The following is a 23,171-nucleotide window of genomic DNA, read 5'->3' on the forward strand; positions in this document are numbered from 1 at the left end:
ATTATTTAATTGCAAGGGCAGATTATGAATACAGCTTCTAAAATGTATTTTAATGAAAAACACTACATCCTGACCTAATCATATCAACCTTATGCTATCTAATTAAGGATGCAAAAAATCATTAGAGTTGCAAAATATTAGTTCCAGCTCCATCAGGCTGTGAGCTGCCCCTTCATGAATATATATATTTTTTACTCCATGATAAATAGTTAATGAGGTGAAAATGACAAAATTTGCATGTAGGCAAATTAGTATAATAGAATAGTGTCTTTTCTGACTACTGAAAGTGACCTTTTCCATCTCAAAAAAATGGCTAAAATATTTTGAAATTATCATTTGGCTGTCTTTGTACAAATGACAAATTATATGTATGAACAATGTAAAAATTACAAAATGCAATAATCCTAAATTCCCATCATATTGTAAATGTGTTCTGTGCTTTTACATTTATCAATTTAATAAAAGGAAATTAAGCATATTATAAAGTGTCCATTTATATGGCAATTTTTAATCTGGAGCAAAAAAATGAGAAGCACATGCTTAATAGCTAGCACTAGGGCAAAGATTTAGATCAAAATTTTAAAGTGCAAGAATTCAAGACAACTTACTAGAAATACTTTTATATTAAAAATGTCTATTCCACTTTCAATTTAGCATTTTAGATTATAGATAATTGTTCTCAATTAAACTGGTATTATATCAAAATTAGTATATAAATTATTCAACAGGACTACCTTGCTTTCCTATTGAAAAAACTAAACAAGCAAACATATATACACCAAAAACTAATATAATATTATATGTCAACTATAATTAAAAATAAATTGTAAAAAATAAAGTGATTATTTGATAGTTGGATTCATATCTAGGAAAAAATAACAAGCAAACCTAAAACAGTTTAAGAAGAGAAGCATACACAAATTAATCATAAGGAAGAGGAAGGTTTCATAGTGTAAATAAAAGTCATAAAGAGACACAATAAATAAATAAAATGTTTGTCTATCCATTTAAGTTTGGAAATGTTCCTGTATGCTTACCAAAGATAACCTCAACGACAAGAAATAATAAGTGCTCTAAAGATTTTCAAGTGATTCGCATAAACATTTCTATGAATCTCTACACTGATTGGCTGAAACTATACATGTTGGGAAATGCACAGCAACAATTTATCTAGACATATTGATTTCTTTCAATGGCCCAGCAGAATCTAAGCCAAAATATTTTACTTAAGACACAACTGCCTTCGATTCAATTGTTTAATTGCATTTAACCCAATTTTTGACCCAATTGAATGTGTACACACAGTCAGAATTATAGACTCTCAAGGTTTGAGGTCTCTCCCTGAGTTCTATTCCTGTGCATTGTGGGTCAGCTAAGCTATTTTATAGAAAATAAATATAAATTTTAAAGAATTACTAAAATTCATAATCTCTTTTAATTTTCCTTCTAGAAAGTACCTATTAGTTTTGCTGCCTCCCTCCCTCTCTGCCTTTCCTTCCCTCTCCCCCACACCTTTCAGTCTCCTTTCTCAATCTCTCTCTTTCTCTCTTCTTTAACTAAAATAAAAATAAGAAATACTAAAATAATTTTCTATTTTCCTCTGCATTTTCTTGGTAGGTATTGTCATCAAACTCAATCATGTTGGTATTCAATTTTGGATTGCTTCCAAATTCCTAAACTTCCATGCTGTTAAATTCAATAACAAACTAAAATGTACTCTACCTACCCCAGGCACTTTGTAATTATCCTAGAGAGAAAGTGTTTTTTGCTTAATTTTTAGAACAATTTTGACAAATTTGGCCTTTATATATCATGCTGTTCATCAAGGATTTTTGAAGAAAAAGAAACCAGAATAAATATGGTAAAGTAAAATTTGTTTTACTTCAAGTCAGTGACTATGGTCTTGCAAATGTCTGTTGTAATGTTATATTAACTATCAAATAAACAGAATTCAAGATATATTGAGTATGTTAATAATAAAACCATGTGGGAATTAAAACAAAACAAAAAACAAAAAGAAACTGTTTAGGTTTCTGTCATGTACAGAACAGGATGATGTAGGTTACATGTTTATTATGTAGGCAAAGTAACAATGTTCAGTTATTCAACCATTCATACATGCATTCATTTATGTATTGAACAAATAGACAGGGGAAAAAAATAGTACTATATTCTGCAGACCCTGTTAGAGATTGAGGACACAAAAATGGAGAAGCCAGTCATGTATTCCACAAGAAGATCTTAATCTAAAAAGGAAGAGGGACATTTGCAGAGGTTACTCTCAAATTTTGTGTTAGATGCTGGAAGAGTCAGGTAAAACATGCAGTTTTGACTAAAAGAGAATGTTCCTCATTGGACAGGCTCTATAGAGAAAACATTCAAGCTGACCCTAGAAGAATGATTAGTTCACCAGGTAGTACATGAGAAGTTGGAAGGATGTCCCTCCAAACAGAAAGCTATACGTGGTAATGTGAAACAATATGACATATTTAGCAAATTATTTATGTGTTTATATGGACTAATTATATTTTGGTAAGAAGAACTTAGTGATTATCAACAACACTTAGGAAGAACAAGAACCCTGCTCCCATAATCTCTTATTGTTTCCATATGGTGCTTCTCTTGGTCATGATGCTCTGGCTACCAATAACAGAAAATCCAGAGGAAAGGTCCAAGATGATGGATTATGTAAATGTTATACCTACTGCCTCCCAGGATCACACAAAAATTACAAATAAGTTACAGAACAATCACTCTCAAGAATCATCTAAAGACTAGCTGAACAGAACCCCTATAACTACAGATATAAAGAAGAGGTCACATGGAGACTTGTAGAAGGAATGGAGACATGAAATGGGCAGACCCCAAACTGACAGATAATGGTTGAACACCAAGAGGGACACTTCAGTGGCAGAGGTCCCCTCAGAAGAGGGAAGGATTCCAGCCTTATACTGGGCTCCCCAGCCCAGGGCTCCTGTGTGGTGAAGAGGAGTTTGCACAACATCTGGCAGTGAAAATCAGTAAGAACTCTGTAGGTCCCTCCTGGTGAGATGGAAGGCAGCTGGCAACCTAGACACCCTTTAAAAGGGCCTGCACACAGACTCACTCGCTTGCAAACACTCACCTGATCTCCAATGGAAGGGCGGCAACTCAAAAGGAGCCAGAGATATACTGGGAAACACTGAGTTGTGTGGCTTCAGGTTGAGGGCTGAAATGACAGCCACCATTGTCCTTTAATAGAGACTGCCTCATGTGTAGCTTACAGGACCGTACCACTTTTCTATGTTTAACCCTCCTCCAAATGACCAAATCTGAGAACACACTGGTCTGGTAAAATCTGCGTGTGTATACCACCTTGGTCATGTCCTGGGTCCCCACCCTTCATAGCCAGTACTGCATTGCTGGTGACATTGCTGGTTGCTGGGGGCTAGCCCTGCCCCAAAAGCTGCAGAAGCTTTTTATAGCAGTGAACAGTCTGCAGCAAACCAGGGAGACTTGGCTAGTGGGCACAACCCCCAAACCTGTGTTGCAGCCATTTCTGGGTGGCTCTCAGGGACTTGCAGGCATTAGGTGAGTGGTGGCTGGGTGCAGTGTTCTCAGGGCATTTTTGCAAAGTGGTCATGGGCCAGCATAAGTTCAAGAACCAAAACTGCATTAACTTTGTAAAAACTACCACCCACCCCATATCTCCCTGGAATCCTACCCTGCCCACCTAGTACTGCACTGCCAAGAGCACTCTCTGCTCCTGAGTGGCTGGCCATGCCCCATAAGCTGTGGAAGCCTTTTACAGTGGTGAATGGCCTGCAGCTGCCCAGAAACAGTTATTAGTGGGCAGTGAGCACAACTTGCGCCACAGCCTCTTTTACGCAGCTCTCAGGGATCTGCAGACCCAAGGTGAGTGGTAGCTATCTGTGATGTCCCAAGGGCATTTTGCAAAGTGGTCACAGGCCAGGTTCTGTTGCAAGAACTGAATCTGCATTAACCTTGTAAAAACCACTGGCCATGCCTTGTGACTCCCTGGGACCCCGCGCCACCCAGCTGGTGCTGCGTTGAGAAAGGCACTCTCATCACTGGGTCAACCAGCCCAAGCCATGCAACTAAGGAGGCTCTTTCAATGGTTAAGTTTTACGGACAGCCATTAGGTGGCAACAAGCTAGGAGGCCCTAGGCCTTTTTCTGAGCTGCCCCACGACTGTTGGAGCTGGCCTCATTTCACAGTGAAGCCACCGCTACACACATCCAGGTCCAGCATAGGCAGTAACCGATCACATATAGCTTCATAACTCTTATCAGGTAGCCCCAGGCCATTCACAGGCAAGGCTGAAATTGGCCTGTATGGGAGCCCCTCCCAAGAGACAAAAGAAATAAAACACTTAAAAGCTTGCTTCAGACCACACCAGAGGAATACCTGGCTAGCCTCACAAGTGGCACATTCAAAGGGTGGTTTCAACGGGCATAAGAGCCCACAGGGGCAAATATCCCTCTGAGAGATCACTTACCCACACAGTAGTTTGTACACTGTGGATGTAGCCAATTCTTACAGACAGTCAGCCTGGGAGTCAATCCCACTCACTGATGCATCAAAAGCAATCAAGGCTAAACAATAGGAGAATACACATAACACACACAAGGGACATTTCTGGAACACAGGCTTAGGAGATTAGGAAGTCTGTGCCATTGGATCACACAGGACATATACTATATAAAGCCACCCAGCAAAGTCTGAGAGACACAGGATATCTACCTAACTCACAGAAACAAACACAGAGAGGCAGCCAAAATGTGGAAACAAAGAAGCACGTTCAAATAAAACAACAGGAGAAACCTCCCAAAATAGAACTAAATGAAATAGAGGCAACAAACTTACCAGAGATGAAGTTTAAAACACTGGTTATAAGCATGCTTAAGGAACTTAGTGAGAATTTCAACATAGAGCTAGTATCATAAAGGAGAACATAGAAACCATAAAAAAGAACCAGTCAGAAATAAAGAATATAATAACTGAAATGAAGAATACACAAGTAGGAATCACCAGCAGATTAGATGATGCAGAGGATCGAATCAGCAATTTTGAAGACAAGGTAGAATAAAACACCCAATTGGAACAACAAAAAGAATGAAAAACAATGACGATAGTTTAAGAGACCTTTGAGAAAATATCAAGTGTAACAACATTCATAGGAGTATCAGAAAGAAAAGACAAGGAGCATAGGATTGTAAAACAATTTCAAGGAATAATGACTAAAAACTTCCCTAACCTGGCAAAGGAAATAGCCATACAAGCCCAGGAAGTACAGTGAGACCCAAACAGGATGAACCCAAACAGGCACAGACCAAGACACATTATAATTAGAATGTCAAAAGTTAAAGACAAAGAGAGAATCCTATAAGCAGCAAGAGAAAGACAACTAGTTACTTCCAAGGGAGCTCACATAAGACTATCAGCTAATTTCTCAACAGAAACTTTGCAGGCCAGAAGGGAGTGGCACAAAATATTCAAAGTGATGAAAAACAAGAGCCTACAACCAAGATTATTCTACCCAGAAAGGCTATCATTTAAAATGAACGAGAGATATAAAGACAAGAAAAATCTAAAGTAGTTCATCACCACCTAACCAGTATTACAAGAAATATTAAAGGGACTTCTTTAGGAAGAGAAAGAGAGAAAACAAAACAAAAATAGCACAACTATGAATAACAAAATGACAATAAGTATGTACCTATCAACAATTACTTTAAATGTAAGTGGATTAAATACTCCAATCAAAATACAAGGTAATTAGACAAAGACATTACAAAAAAGAAAACTACACACTGATATCCCTAATGAACACAAAAGCAAAAATCCTCAACAAAATACTAGCAAGCCAAATTCAGCAATACATTAAAAGGATCATACACTGTGATCAAGTGGGATTCATTGCTGGTATCCAAGTTAGGTTCAATATCCACAAATCAACGTGATACACCACATAAACAAAATAAAAAACAAAAATCATATGGTCATACCAACAGATGCAGAAAAAATGTTTGAAAAACTCCAGCATCCATATATGATAAAAAAAAAAAACTCTCAGCAAAGTGGAAATAGAGGGAACATATCTCTACATAATAAAGATCATATATGATGAATCCACAGCTAATATCATACTCAATGGGGAAAAGCTAAAAGCCTTCTCCTTAAGATCAGGAACAAGACAAAATGCCCACTTTCACCACTTTTATTCAACATAGTACTGGAAATCCTAGCCATAGCAATCAGATAAAAAAAGGAAATAAAGGAATCCAAATTAGAAAGGATGAAACAAAACTGGCAATATTTGTAGATGACATGACATACTGTTTATAGAGAACCCCAAAGATTCTATTAAAACTGATATTAGAACTGATAAATGAATTCAGTAAAGAAGCATGATACAAAATTAATATTCAGAAATCCATTGCATTTTTATACACCAATAATGGAACTTTCAGAAAGAAAAATTAAGAAAAGAATCCTGTTTACAAGTGCATTAAAAAACAAAACAAACAAACAAACTTAGGAATAAATTTAACCAAGGAAATAAAAGACCTGTACTCAGAAAAATATAAGACAGTGAAGAGAGAAATTAAAGAAAATATTGAAGCATATACCATGCTCATGGATAGAAAGAATTAATATATTTAAAATGTCCATACTACACAAATCAACATATAGATTCAATGCAATCCCTATCAAAATACCAAAGGCATTTTTCACAGAACTAGAACAAATAATACTAAAATTTATATATAACCATAAAAGATCCCAAAAAGTGATAGCCATTCTGAGAAAGAACAAAGTTGGAGGCGTCATACTACCTGATATCAAATTATACTACAAGGCCATAGTAATCAAACCTGCATGATATTGTCATAAAAACAGACACATAGATCAATGGAACAGAACAGAGAGCCAAGAAATAAATCCATGCCTATATGGTCATTTAATCTATGGCAAAGCAAGCAAGAATTTAAATTGGAATTAAGACAGTTTGTTTAATAAATGGTGCAGAGAAAAGTGGACAGATACAAGGAAAAAAAATGAAACTGGACCACTTCTTTATGTCAGATACAAAAATAAACTCACAATGTATTAAAGATTTAAATGTAAGACCCAAAACCATAAAACTCTTAGAAGAAAATATAGGAAATAAACTCTCAGACATTACCCTTAGAAATATTTTTACTGATATATCTTCTTGGGAAAAGAAAAGAAAAGAAAAAATAAACAAATGGGACTACATCAAACTAAAACGGTTTTCAAAGAAAAGGAAACCATCAACAAAAGGAAAAGACATCCCACCAAATGGGAGAAGATATTTACCAATGATACATCTGATAAGGGGTTAATATCCAAAATTTATTTTAAAAAACTCATACAACATAACACCAAAAAACAAACAATCCGATTAAAAAATGGGAAGAGGACCTGGATAGACATTTCTTTAAGGAAGACATATAGATGGACAATAGACATATGAAAAGATGCTCAACATCACTAATCATCAGAGAAATGCAAATAAAAACAACAATGAGATACCACCTCACTCCTGTCAAAATGGCTGTTATCAATAAATCAAGAAACAAATGCAAAAAATGTGGAGAAAAGAGAACCCTTGTGCACTGTTGGTTGGATTTCAAATTGGTGCAGCCACTATGGAAAACACTATGGAGTTTCTTGAAATAATTAAAAATAGAACTACTAGATCCAGCAATTCCACTCCTGGGTGTTTACCCAAAAAAATCCAAAACACTAATTCAAAATATATATGTACTACTTTGTTTACTGTAGCTATTCACAATAGCCAAGATATATGGAAACAACCAACATGTCTATCAATAGATGATTGGATAAAGAAATTATGTGGTACATTTACACAATGGAGTATTACTCTACCATAAAAAAGAATGAAATCTTACATTGATGGACCTAGCAGGTACAATGCTAAGTGAAATAAGTCAGACTGAGAAACACAAATACCATATGATCTCAATTACATGTGGAATCTAAAGAACAGAAAAACAAACAAACAAAACAGAAATAGACTCACAGATCCAGAGAACTAACTGATGTTTGGTAGATTTCAGGGGGTTGGGAGAATGGATGGGAAAGGTGAAGGGATTACGAAGTATAAATTGGCAGTCACAAAATAGTCACGGGGATGTGAAATATGAGGTCTGACAAGTAAGTTCGCGAACTCATCCTAAAAAAAGTGCTACATACCTCATTTCGGAATATCACGATGGTCACCTTCAAAGTACTCCCTTTGGGAAGTTGTACACTGATGCCAGTACCTAGTCCACTCTTCAAAGCAATTTTGGAACTCTTTTTCTGGAATGGCCAGCAGAGCTCTCATATTACCCTTGATGTCCTGAATGTCATCAAAATGTCTTCCTTTCAATATTTCCTTTATCTTTGGATAAAGAAAGAAGTCATTGGGGGCCAGATCAGGTGAGTAGGGAGGGTGTTCCAATACAGTTATTTGTTTACTGGCTAAAAACTCCCACACAGACAGTGCTGTGTGAGCTGGTGCATTGTCGTGATGCAAGAGCCGTGAATTGTTGGCGAAAAGTTCAGGTCATCTAACTTTTTCACGCAGCCTTTTCAGCACTTCCAAATAGTAAACTTGATTAACTGCTTTTCCAGTTGGTACAAATTCATAATGAATAATCCCTCTGACATCAGAAAAAGGTTAACAACATCAGTGCAACAAGTTCACGAACCTAATTGTCAGACCTCATACACTCACACACACACACACACACACACACACACACACACACACACACTCTCACACACAGGGTGCCAAAAAAATGTATGCACATTTTAAAAAAGAAAAATTGTATTAAAATTGTAATACTCAATATATACTAATAACAAAAAATGAATACAGGTCACGTTTGACTTCTGGAATTATAACAGGTGCTCAAAGTGGTTTCCATCAGCGTCCAGACACTTCTGATTACGGCGAACTACTGCTCAAGCAACATTGATCAAAGTGTCCACTTGTATACGTTTTTTTGGCACCCCGGTGCATGTGGCATGTGTGTGTGTGTGTGTGTGTGTGAGAGAGAGAGAGAGAGAGAGAGAGAGAGAGCACCTGTACACACACACACACAGTACACACAAACACACACACACACACATACACGAGGTTTGACAATTAAGTTCACAAACTTGTTGCATCAATGTTGCTAAACTTTTTTGATATCAGAGGGATTATTCATTATGAATTTGTACCAACTGGACAAACAGTTAACCAAGTTTATGATTTGGAAGAGCTGATAAGGCTGCGTGAAAAAGTTAGATGACCTGAACTTTTCGCCAACAATTCACGGCTTTTGCATCACGACAATGCACCAGCTCACACGGCACTGTCTGTGAGGGAGTTTTTAGCCAAACAAATAACTGTATTGGAACACCCTCCCTACTCACCTGATCTGGCTGGCCCCCAGTGACTTATTCCTTACCCAAAGATAAAGGAAATATTGAAAGGAAGACATTTTGATGACATTCAGGACATCAAGGGTAATATGAGAACTCTGATGGCCATTCCAGAAACAGTTCCAAAATTGCTTTGAAGAGTGGACTAGGTGCTGGCATCGGTGCATAGCTTCCCAAGGGGAGTACTTCGAAGGTGACCATAGTGGTATTCAGCAACGAGGTATGTAGCACTTTTTCTAGGATGAGTTCACAAACTTAATTCTCCAAGCTCATACACACACACACACACACACACACACACACACACACACACCATATATATATATGGCATATATCAATAAACATTTCTATAAGAAAATAATAGTGCGAAATTATAAGAATTATCTGCTTATGTCTCCTTATTTGGATTAATAAAAAAGACAACATACAGTTGAGTCGCAAGATTTGTATACTGGTGTTAGTCAAATACAATATTAAATGGCTTCAAGAACAATGGGAGAAAATTCAACAACTTGCTAATATGCTAACAAAAAGAGTTCCTTTTGTGCAGTCAAAAAACAAATCTACTTCAAACCAACTCACCTTCCTTCTTTCACCACTGATTCCTCTCCATTGCTCAGACCTTTTCACAATGTAACTTAGTTCCTGATTGGAAATCTCCAAATCATAAGGTATAAAAAACTTGGTTTCTTCACTGTGGATGCGCTGAAATGCATCCAATATCCAAGAATCACTGTGCAATCTAAAGACAAAATCATGTTACCAGTTTTTTTTTTCCAGAACATGTTTACTTTTTTCTTCAAAAATGTTAAACAATTTGTTTCTTTTTATCAATTAATATTTATGTAGTTCATTATTCCAATTTCTTCTCTAGAAATTATTTGACTAAGATTCCAGAAATTATTTTAAAAATTCCTCCACTAAATATAATCCAACAATCTGGGATTTTTTTTTTTCTTTGCAGTTATCTTGATAAGACCTTTATTTCTGATTTTTGATGTCTAAGTAATTGTCAAAAATTGAGAAATATTTAGCCATTAATTTATATTATGAATATACAGGTTAGTTCAAATGTGAGGGATTTATCAAAGGAAGTTTAAATTTTGATTTATTCTACTTCAGTGAGTTGATTTTAGTGCCCTGTAATAGAAAAACCAGTGGACCAGTTCAGTCAGCACAGAGGTTTTGTTGGTTGGTTGTTTTCCAACATGAATGATAAACAGACCGATTTGGGAAAGCACCTAACCTGATGAACTACTTATTTAATTGTTTCCCACTTTTCAAAACAACTCCAAATTTTAACTTGGAAGAGCACTGCTTTTCTTGTGATACTAGTAAAGTGACAACAAGTACCATACTGAAAAAACAAAACTACCTTCATTGGTAACATTTAAATGAGTATTATAAACATGAATTATGCCAATGCTTAATAAAACTTTTACATTAAATACTCCTAATTTCAAAGAAAGGAAAAATGTGTATTGTATTCATTATCTGTCAGTATATTTGTTTTAATGCAATATATGTATTTTTATTTTGAGTAAAATTGAAACTCTAGAGAAATATTATATTTATCATGTGACTTTGTGTACACTTGGCTCATCACGTATACGTGGAACTAGTTTAAGAAGCACAGATCTGGGCCACTGAATAGTCTGTAGGAAAGATCATGAACCCTGATGTATCCTAGTGCCAATAAACTACCCATTTGAGAAGAAAGTTTTTACCAAATCCTCAGGATATAAATTGGAATAGCAATATAGTTAAGCGTCACATGGAAGTGGGAAATTGTAAGTATTTTATTTCAGTGATCAGGATCATTATATTTTGCTTTAAATAAGCTAGATAATTTAAACTAAAATTTATTGATTTCCCATTATAACAGCAGTTAATTTCACACCCATTGAGTTATCTAACCTTATATTAATTACGTCTTTTACATATCCATACATTAAAATAAAAAATGTTCGTCTTACTGTTTATAAGATACAGAGACAGAATTTCAACTCAGAGCTAACACCATCTAACACCAGCTAACACCATTTATTTCATTCCATCATCTGCATCTTCAGTGAAAATATCTGATACAACACATATCTTGCTTTAACAACCTGTCTTGATTCTTTCCAAAATAGTAAAATATTTTTTTTTATCCTACCCACCACATAAGATCAATGTGTCTTTTCTTTCCCCAATTATTTTGCATTCATCACAGAGTAAAAATAAAAGCAAAACTGCCACCCAGCATCACTGATGGCCCAGGATGGGCCATCTGGCTTGATGTCATCATGAAATGCAACTACTAGTCTTACTGTGCTTTGAGATTCTAGGTCGGCCATTTGAATGATTTGTTAGTTGTGTTGTTAAACAAGAACTAGTCTTTACCATTCTCTTAAGTTTGTTTAATGTAACATTCATCTTTTTCTTTTAATGGTGGTAAGACTTAATATAGTTAAATTACTGTCAATTTGCTGCCATAAACATTTTCTATATGAAGATTTTAAGTGCAGGATTATCAACAATGCAATTAACTTTGAATTAATTAGGAATCAGAGTCCTGTTTCTGCTAGCTTCTGTTCCCTTTGCCCAGAAAATGTCTGTTTCCTCTTTATATCTCCTTATTCTGTGTGAAAGAATAATTATGTAAACATCCAAGCTGAGATCTACAGGATGATAAACAAATGTTTTAACAGAGAACAAAATGGCACATTGGAATATGGAAAGTGGTACAAAGATTAATTGCACTTTTAGTTAAAACATTTTTTTTGCATTTTTTAGAGGCATTTTCCAGTGAAAAACTTCATAATGGGTTGTTAATGAGTCAGCCTACCAACTTTTATTAGGTTTTAGCACATTTTCCAGCTCAAAAGAGCCAGTTTACAGAAACAAGGAGAAAATCATCCATAGTTATGTAAGCAAAATATTTTTAAAAAATAAATAAACTGAATGTTGATAATTTTGTAATTCATTTGATAATACAATCAGTCAAACAATATAACATTTATCCAAGAGTGAATTTTTATCCTTTTGGATATTTATGCAGTCCATACTGATAAAAGGTGGTTCTACTGAAATTTCACAGGTTCTCTTTAAAAAGTTAAAGAGTCCATCTAAACATTAGGAAAATTTCTATATGGATAAACAATGTAAAAACAGTTCCAATTTCATAAATAAATTAGACATTGGTAGACATTGATAAGAGACAGCAACTGAGTTTTCTCTCTATGTATACAACATTAGAGTCATTCAGTGAATATTGAGTTTAAAATTTCATTGATCATGTTTAGTTATGAAAGTTGGGTATTTTCAAATGGGTCGAAAATAATACACACATGCATTTTCATGCATTTTATGCCATTTGAGGGGTGTGTGTCTATAAATATAAGATTGAATTATATAAAATTGAAGACATGGATGGCTTTGGAAGAGAGAAGAGAAAGAGAAAAACAAACAAAAAAATTTAATAATTAGTGAGTCTAGGAGAATTACAAGTTCATGTACTATATTTGCAATTTTTGTAGGTTTGAGTTTTTTAAAATGTAAAGATAATTTTTTTTCTGATATTCTTTTGAAATATACATGTTTATATGGTGATGGTTGCATATTTGGATTTCCTTTAACAATACAACTATCCTGAAAACTTTGCATTTTTTAATTATTTTTTTCAAAATGTAATTAAAAGAGAAACTATATTCTACCTGTCCATAAAGCCTTAGGCATTATTGTTTGTAGAAATAGGTCACATTTCATGCCACAGGTTTTGATGATGGCCAATAAAACAAAGTAATTTACAAATTCTTCTGCCCTGTATCCTACATTTGAAGTAATTCATTGCTTGGTGAGTGGCAGAAGCTATTATGTCTGGTTCACATCTGAATGTGGGTCATTTACAGAAATCTAGCATGTGACATTTCTTTTAATGCTAAAAAAGGACAAGTGTGAACATTTATCTAATACAGTATTTTAAGGGTCATGAAAAAGTTGGAAACTATAACTTTAAATAGCTCTAAATGCAAAAATATACGAAGATGAAGGAGAATCAAACATGATTGCTTATTCCTAACTCGATAAGTTACACATAAGTTTACCAGAATTGCTTTATACATATTGTAGTCAATGTGCTTATGATGTAAATTGGAAAATTACTTGTCTACTGGTATAATTATATCAGAATGCTGCAGGTATAGTTCTCAATAGACAGCATATAAACATTAAAACTTCTTTTAACTTGACCAATATATGCTTGTTAAAATTCATTCTTATTTTTTTAATGTTAAAATTCACTATTCTTTAGCAGAATTGTCAACACTTTAGATGAGGTTGTATGATGTTGAAGTTTTATATGTATGGAGAAAGTGTTGTTTTTAGCCTTCTAGAAACCCTTGAAACTCTCCATTCTCTTTAATAGTAACTGAAATTCAAATGGCTTTGGTTTGAAATTGTACTAAATAGAGAAAAAAGAAAATACAAGGAAAAAGAATAAACTAAATAAGGGAAAATAATTGTAGAAAAAGGAAAAAGAAATTCAGAAAATAACAATGTGCACCCAATAGGAAATAGTCAAGAAGCCCACCCCCATTTCCAGAGATAGTATGTATTCTTCCATACATGTATAGTCTCATGTTCGTAAGGGGAAGATTATGCTTTTAATTCATTCCTCATTAATATATTTATTCAGTCAACAAATATTCACATAAGTCTACCAAATGCCAAGTCCTTGGTAAGTGCAACCAGTGGGGAGGGGATAGGTGAGGAGTCCAGAAAGGGAGTGGAGAGGAGCCTGTGTGGGGCCTTGAGGCTGACGGGAAGATGACAGAGTGATGAGGAGAGCACAGCATATTAGGGCAGTGGAATCTGGAGAAGGCAGGGCTCAGAACAGGAGAACTCTTAGTGTAAGAGCAATAGGAAGCCCTTATATGGATTTAAGGTAAGAAGTGATATATACGGGTACATATATATATTTTTTAATTAAAAATCATTCTGGTTATAGTGAGGAGAATAGATTAAAAGAGGGAAGAGGAAATATAAGGAGACTAGTTGGAGGGTTAATGGTACAGTAAATCATAGAAGAGATTAGGGCAGATTGGATAGCGAAAGGAGCCTATAGATACTAGGAGATATAAATGTTCAAAAGCTAAGGAGCTGCCAGAACCTGAAGCAGGTGGATACAAAGGGTGAGACAGAGGAGGGATTTGAGGACACTCTTGGGTTTCTTTCTTCCCTCTATCTTTCCCTTCCTCCCTTCCTTCTTTTACTTTTCTTTCCTTCCTTCCTTTCTCCCTAATTTCTCTCTCTCTCTCTCTCTCTCTCTCTCTCTCTCTCTATCTCTCTCTCTCTCTCTCTCTCTCTCTCTCTCTCTCTCTCTCTCTCTCTCTCTCTCTCTCTCTCTCTCTGTTTCTCTCTCCTCTCTCTCTCATTTTCATTCTTTTTCTCTCCCCACAACTAGATGGGTGATTTGGGCATTTACTGAGACAGAAAACCCTAGATGAAAAGGTAATTTGAGTTTCTTTTCAGAATGTTGATTTGAAGTCCCACTGACATATATATCAGAGTTAAACAGAAGTTCTAAGCTGTTGTGGGGACAGAGCCAGGAGTGCAGTTTCCAGGCTCTCGGCCTCACGTGGAAAGGTGCTGGCTCAGGTAGTAAATGGCCATCAACTGTGATTGGATGGCCATCAGCTGTGGCTAGTTGGCCGTCAGCTGTAACCAGTGAGCCATTGGCCACTAATATAACTGCTGTGGCTACGCTAGCAGAAAATGGGGGCTCGCAAGAAGATGGTGGCTGAGCCTGCAAGCAGAGCAGTGAGGGTTGTGAACAGTGTGGCTCCTGCTTCCTATTTCTCCAACCCAACCGCCAGCAAGAATATAGTAGTATGACTCCCCTACCTATGGCTCTGTGTGTGTTCCTTTTTGGCCTCACCATATTCTGCATTCTTATGTGGGGAGCGGGACCAGAGACCCTGTAGGCCGCCCCTGCACAACAGTTGTTTAACTAAATTCATATTTATCTTAAAATAACTAAATTTTAGAACTAAACTTAGCTGCCTAAATTACAAATCTGTTAGGAATACACTATTTAAATTAATGAATTAATCCCCAAGGAGCAGATCAAAGTTTTACACTTGATTTTACTATTCACATTTTAAAGATAAGGAAACCAAATCATAGAGGTAAAACTATTGCTAAAGGACACTGTGGGGCCAGAGCCCCAGAGAGCAGTTTCCAGGCTCTCGGCATCCCATGGGGAGGTGCTGGCTCTGGTAGTGAATGACCATCAATTGTGATTGGTTGGCCATCAGCTGTAACCGGTTGGCCAATTGGCTACAGATGTAACTGCGGGGCTGCATTGATTGGTTGATTGGTTGGCAAGCAGAGAAGTGAATGGTGGACTGCGGGTGTGTGGCTACTACTGCTTGTGTCTCGCCGGGCTGTCAGAGAGAATATAGTGGTATGACTCCCCCATCTATGGCTCCGTGAGTGTTCCTTTTTGGCCTCACCATGTCCTGTGTTCTTATGTGGGGAGCGGGACCAGAAGCCCCGCAGACCACCTCGCATGACAGACACACAACTAGTAAGTGATAGAACTAAGATTCCAGCCAGGCCTGTCTTTAATCCAGGCATAGAACCACCACATCACACTCATTCATCAGTTGAAAATTAACCACAAATGTGAATTTTAAGTAATCTTGGTTTTAAAAAATTAAGAAATATGATATACAAGTAATATTTCAGCTTTTGGATTTGCAAAGACTGCAAAAGCATGTCAGCTGAGGCAGTGGCCTAATGTGCAATCTTAGGAAAATTACTCAAAGTTACGAAGTCTTGGTGTCTTTATCTGTGAAAAGGAGATGATATCACAGATTTGTTGTGAAGATTAGGTGAAGTCATTTATATATTGTATTCAAACCAGGGTTTGTCACATAGTAAGTGCTCAGGAAATGGCAGAAATGACAGAAATTACTACTCCGCAACTGAAAGGAAAATATTAAAAACTCTCTGTGGAATCTTTAGTATGCCAATTTACATAGTATATGATGGAAGTTTTTTCTAAATTTATGCTTGGAGATTGTGAGATGGTTGTGAGAGCCAATAATATATTAGGGTTAGGAGTCTATTGTTTCTAATGGCGACAATGATCAGTTTTGTATTCCATGCACTGACTCAGGTTATGTACGTGTATCGGTTTTACTAGGGAAACCCAAACTATGAATGGGTCAACCAGAAGAACGATGGCAATCTTTTCTCAAATCCAGTTCATCTGTGTGGTCTTAGCCACTGGGCAAGTACAGGGCTAATAAGAGGTCCTGGTCTCGTGATCAAATGGAAAAGAAGGTGTTGTTTAACCAGACTAAAGGCTAAAGCACCTTTAGGCTAAAGCACCAGACTAAAGGCTACAGCTCCTCTGCAAATGTGACCAAGATCACTAGGAACCCACCTGCCATTTTGAGCGTCTAAGTATGCCTTATATTAGCTTACTTACTAGATCACTGGAGAGAAAAGACTACTTGGGGAGGGAGGTAGAGGATGGAGATGAGGGATAGTGGAACTGAGGTTTGGAAATACCATGTTTCCTGGAAAATAAGACCTAACTGGAAAATAAACATGACTTTTCAGAATGACATCCCCTGAACATAAGTGCTAATGCATCTTATGGAGCAAAAATTAATATAAGACCCAGTCTTATTTTGGGGGAAAACACAGTACCAAATCAGAGCAGAGGACTGGTGAGAGGAGAGTTAGAGAGCATTCTACATCTATGAGGTGCTTATCCCCTCCCTGGGTTCTCTGGACTTTTTTTGCATTCCCCTGCTATGTATATCATCGCTAGTCTTTCAAACTTCTCCCTCTGTGGTGCACTGCAATTTTTAAACGTTGGCTATTGCCAAAGAATTCAAACTAAAAACCTATTCTAATCACTTTGATAAGTCAAATTAACATCCATGAGAGCTGCGTATCTTTTCACACTTCTTCATTATATTCCAGCTGAGAGTCAAAATGAAAACCCCTTGGGAACTAGTGTCATTGGAAGATACAGCCTGTGAGCCACATTTTATTTGAAAAAGAAGGTGCATCTTCATCCTTCAAAAAATGTGTTCTTTTATTTAAAGTTTTTAATTCAACAAATATTTGTTGTGCGTCTGTTGTGTTCTAGGCATTTTTATGGGGAACAGAATGATGAATTCCAGAATCCACACCTTGCCCTCCATCCCTGGTGCAGAGTTTCATGTTGTTTTGCCACCGTATTTCTTTTTTATTTTGACTTGACTACTTATGCAACATTTAAAATACATGGTGTGGAGAGTTTGACATCATTTTATGCAAATGTAATCCTCCTTGTCTTGTGGCAGCAAACCAAAATAGTTGTTCTTTGTGTTTGATTATTTGTTTGTTCAATTGTTTTAGTGATAAGTATGATGGAAATCTTTCAGGAAGAGTATCATGGATTATACACCAGGCTGACAGAGAGGTGGGGATTGGCACTGATTCATGCACATTAACTATGTTTTCAGATGCAAGTACTTACATGGAAGTGGAAAAGAAAATTTCTCAAAAATGAAAAAAAGACTTTATGCGAATTATAAATATCTATTTTTGAAAAGAAGCTCAAGCCAGGGATTTGCACTGTTCCAATAAGACTGCACATTGTTGCTTCATTCATACACATATCTGCTTGGCACCTGCTTGTCATTGACCAAAACTCACATTCCCGGTTTCCCACAAGTTTGGGATGAAAATAAAATTTACAGTAGATTATTTCAGTTTCTTTTATCCTAGAACTATTTGAAGCAGGCTAATTTACCAAAAGCCAGTTCATTAAATGACCAATTAACTATTTAGACTTAACAACCAGCTTTTATTTTATCTTTATAAAAGAACATCATGTCAAGGATGTTCAGTTTATCGCCAACCTAGCTTGTTGCAACTGCAGATGGGGACAGTTGGGGTAGAAATAGATCCCTCTATTTGCTGAAAAAAGGATGAAAGGGGAGTCAGCATGTAGCATAAACTCAACTGCCCACATGAGAGAGCTTAGTGTCTGTGAAACAGAGAGAGGATACTGATGGGCTTTTGATAAATAGGCAATCAATGAATTTATCTGTATCCACACCCCTATTTTGGTTACAATCATTCAGTTTACTGGAGCTGACACAATGTAACATCCAAATCTTTTAAACAGGTCTATTCCTACACAACAAGCATGTCACAATGTGCACAGTCCATTACCTCCTATCAGGACACAGAGTGCCCATAACCAGGTGGCAATCTTGGGGGGAGGAGAGGGATGAAAATTGTTTAATTATATTATTAATTAGATAATTTTCAAAATTTTTTCTCTATGTGATAAATAATATTTTTGCCTTTAATCAGGAACATTGTAAAGGAGATTGATTCAGAAAATGGAAAATCGTTGATTATCTTATACATATTCCCTAGACAATGAGTATGCTCATAACATTCTCATCAAAACCTGACTTTAAATTATTTTAATCTAAATTAATTTTCCTAAGTAATAAATGACAGCAGCTAAAACTTATAAGGCTATTTGGAACTATTAAGTCAATGATTAAGAAGATATCAGCACCCCCAAAACTAATTAACTCGAGTACCAGTCTTTAAGATTTGTGTACAGGAACAGAAAAGCTTATACAAATCAGATATTTAACTTGTGGCTTTTCATTCTCTGCATGTTATTAAAAAATATGCAAGCAGCCTGTAGATGTTTTTGGATTGTTCAGATAAAGGATTTAGAGTTAAAGAATCTGTATAACAGAAGCTTTGCTCAGAAGGGATGTAAGGAATGCTGCAAAGCCAAATATGAAGCAAACACCATGAGAAGTACAGATGGTCCTCAGTCTTTCTTTATGCCAATGCCTATAAATGGCCATCTATAAAAGTTTGGTAAAAGCATAATGTTTTAAAAGAATCTCTGGAAAACAGAAGCTCTGTCTATTACACTGAAAACATAGGTTGATGAATTAAAATTACTTAAAATAAAACTAAGGAAGACAAAAATGGCAAAACAGTTAATATCTAGATATAATACCAACTTAAAGAACATACCAGTAAAATAAAAAATTAAAGGATATCTCATTTAGATCTTGACACTATCTACATCAAATTAATTCTATGTGGCTTATACAGGGAGTTCAATGAAAAAAATTCAAACTTTATAAAAATAGAAGTAAATAGCAAAATTTCTGAATGGGGAAAGATTTTTTTAATTTAACAGATATTTAAACAAGTCATAAAATGATCAAAAGACTTTACAGTATATGAATTATAAATATCTATTTTTAAAATAAAAAATACATTTAAAATGTAACTATCAAATATTATATATATATATATATATATCTGTATATCTATATCTGTATCTATATCTGTATATATTATATAACTCAGTAAGAAAAACATTTGAATGTTTGGTAGAAAGAAAGGCAAAAGGACACTCAAAAGGCAATTCACAAAGAGGAAATACAGATGAATGACAAGTATATTAAGAATGTTTAGTTACTAGTAAACAAAGAAATACACATTTAGAAAAGTATGAAATTCCATTTCTTATGTTAGATTATACAAGGTTAACACATGATGTGAACATGATTTGTTAAGTTCCCTCATGCATTGCTCTAGAAGTATAAATCCATACTTCTCTAGAAAACAATTCTTCAAGAGTTATTAAGTGTCTTAGAATTATCATACTCTCTGAACCGGTATTTCTGGACATCTAAGATCTATTCAAGAATAATTTAAAATTTGAACAAGCCCCTGAGTCTTAAGGTGTTCATCAGAATTATTTATAAGATTCATAAAAAATGAGAAACAATCTATTGTCCACAAATAAAGAAATATTTAAATATTTTATACTGCTTATATAGTATAAAATATTGTGTAGGCATTAAATGTTCATAAAGTAAAGAAAATGTAAATATTTATCATATAAAGTTTAAAACGAACAGATGCAGTTATACTTACAATATAATTTCAACTTTATAAAACTAAATATACATGGGAAAAAGTCAAAAGAAATTTACCAAAAGGTTAACAATGAGTTGTCTAGATGGTGAGATTATTGGTACTTTTTAATCTACTTTTTTTATTCTTTTCCATACTTTTGGTTCTTTGTAGATAGCATATGATCTTCCTATAAGGAAAATCGTTCAAAAGATGAATGCTTTTTTGAAACTTATGAAATCCAGTCCAAATAATCGCACCCCGCTCAAGAACCTCTTTCTACAGAGGCAAGGAACTGGCATGCCAGTCAACCATCCTACCACTAGAGGTAAGGGAGTGAAAATTTTTTTCCAGTAGAAATCTTTCAGCAAGAAATTACTCAGGCTCTTGGAGTAATGAGATCCAATCAGCCAAACTCAACGTGTCTAATCTAAAGCTTGCACAGCCAGTTCCCATAATGTGGAGCCTCCCGTACCCAGAGCTAGACAAAATTTTCTATTAGCAGCCTGCACAGCAGACTTCCTCTCCTTTGTATGTTGCTAGCCAGGTTATCTTATATTTTGACAGCACTGATCCAAGAGCCCAGAAAGAGTTAGGGTTATTGCTTTAACATTGGGGCAAAGAATGCTAAATTAAATCAGTCGACATGCACAAGTCTACATTGGCATTTATCACTGAGTTCTTATGCTTTCTGTGTCTTTTCGCCTGCTTTTATGCCAGAGCAAAACCACCCTTCACTGACCAGTTGCATCCAGTGAGGAAACACGTACTTCATGGAAGAACTGAGCTGCCCAGCTCTGCACTATTTCAGAGAAAGATATTTTGCAAACATCAATAAAGAGAGATTTGTCAGCTGACATTGGAGTGACTTTATTTATTCATATGGAAAGCACAGGTATTTTCTCTGTGGGAGATTACTGTAACTCTTATCATTATCCAAAGGAATCAAGATCATCTGCTTCTAAAGATAAGCAATAACCCACTTGGGGTTACTGAGCATGCCTAGTTCTGAATAGGATAGGCTAAGATGGAAGACAGTGAGAGGTTAGGTTGAGTGAACAAAACTTATTTATTCATCCTGGATTTTCTCAGGTTCATTCTCTGTGATGTCCAGACACTCTATATTTGCCTATATTTGTCTATATTTGCCTTTTCCTTAATCAGTCCTCCATTCATTATAAACCTTCCTACTCTTCCTACCTACACTTTCCCATGTAGTAATGTTCTGTTTTATTCTAAACAAATTATTTGTTTTAGGTAGCAAAAGATTAAATTCTAGTTTTTTTAGTACATAAATTCTGTGCTAACTTTTTCATACATTTTAGGTATCCTGATAATAAAAAATGTAGACTTTGGACAAAGAAAAGCATAATTAAAAAAAAAAGCATAATTGTAAATATTCATCTTATTTAAAGTGAGAAGAAATATATTGACAAAGAATAAATAATACATAATATTATCTGATAAATTTTTAGTCCCACAAAAGTCTGAACTACATGATATACTATTTTTTTAAAAATTCTCTAGGAAACCCTAGTCATTTAAAATAAAAGAGTAATGATCCAGAAGAAGTAGAGCTTCTTGTAATATCTAAACATACTAGTATGTGTAATCGTTATCATGTTACACACAAAAAATTGCTTAAAAACCTAGCAAATGAACATCCTTCCTAAGGCCATATAACAAGTTAGTAGTCAAATGAAAACTGAATGATCATGGAAGACTTTTTTCCATTTCCTAGGAAAGTAAGAGCTCCAGAAGGGTGACATGCAATGCTCATGACATGTCAAAATATAAAACAAGCCTGTGCCTTAACAACATACATCCCCTGGAAAATTAGACAATTTTACAACAGCTAAGTTAGTGATGTAAAGGCTTCTTCAGTATAGTGAAGGAAGAGTTGAGGAATGAGTTCACTTCCCACTTCATAGAAAATAATAATGGCTTATCATATATGAACTCCCTCAGCACCTTTCCAGGAACATCCATGCATTTGCATTCATCCTTAATTCTTTCCCTATTTGATCAAGAGACAAGACCTTTCTCCTAAATCCAAGTTTTGTCTCCACATGTGCTCTATCCCATGTTTTCAGAGACCTTGTTCAATTATCCTGCCTTGCTTAAACGTTTTCAATTTTCCTTTCTTTTAGAATTTTCAGACACACACACACACACACACACACACACACACACCGGGTGCCAAAAAATGTATACACATTTTAAGAAAGGAAAAAACTGTATTAAAATTGTAATACTGAATATATACTGATAACAAAAGATGAATACCAGTCAAGTGTATACATTTCTTGGTAACCCTGTTATATATACATATATTCAAATCACATCCATATTAAAACCCACCCTTTATAAAATACCTTTTTCTAACCCCTTTCCATTTACAGCATAGCCTTGTGAAAAAATTTGTCAAAGTCCCGACTCTCTGCCTTCATCCTTCACTCAGCCCACTGCAATCTAGCCTGTACCCAACAAACCAATAAAACTGAAGGTTTTAACCACACAAATCGTCTATATGGTTTTCCCTGAACTTTACACTCATCTGTCCAACTTCTTATGACGCATTTTCCCTTGGCAATATCAAAGATATCTCAAAGTCAATATGAATGAAAATTTAACCCATTATCTCCTTTAAATGTCCACTCTTTGTGTAATCTCTTCCTCTAAGGATGCTACAGACCTCCATCCATCTGGCCACATCCAAAACTTAAGGTTGTACTAAATGTCATCCTTTA

The 23,171-nt window shown here is 35.5% G+C and overlaps 1 protein-coding gene across 1 annotated transcript in view; it reads right to left on the reverse strand.

Annotated features, from left to right (window-relative positions):
- LOC308500954 (uncharacterized protein) overlaps positions 1–23,171 on the reverse strand; it is a gene marked incomplete at both ends in the record, with an annotated part of 309,027 nt that overhangs the window by 59,790 nt on the left and 226,066 nt on the right. The window contains one exon of the mRNA XM_081056445.1: positions 10,048–10,207. Coding sequence (XP_080912571.1) covers positions 10,048–10,207 — 160 coding nt within the window. The remainder of the gene's footprint in view (positions 1–10,047; positions 10,208–23,171) is intronic.

Source organism: Rhinolophus hipposideros, assembly GCF_964194185.1.
Source record: "Rhinolophus hipposideros genome assembly, chromosome: 8".
In the NCBI taxonomy this organism is placed as follows: domain Eukaryota; kingdom Metazoa; phylum Chordata; class Mammalia; order Chiroptera; family Rhinolophidae; genus Rhinolophus; species Rhinolophus hipposideros.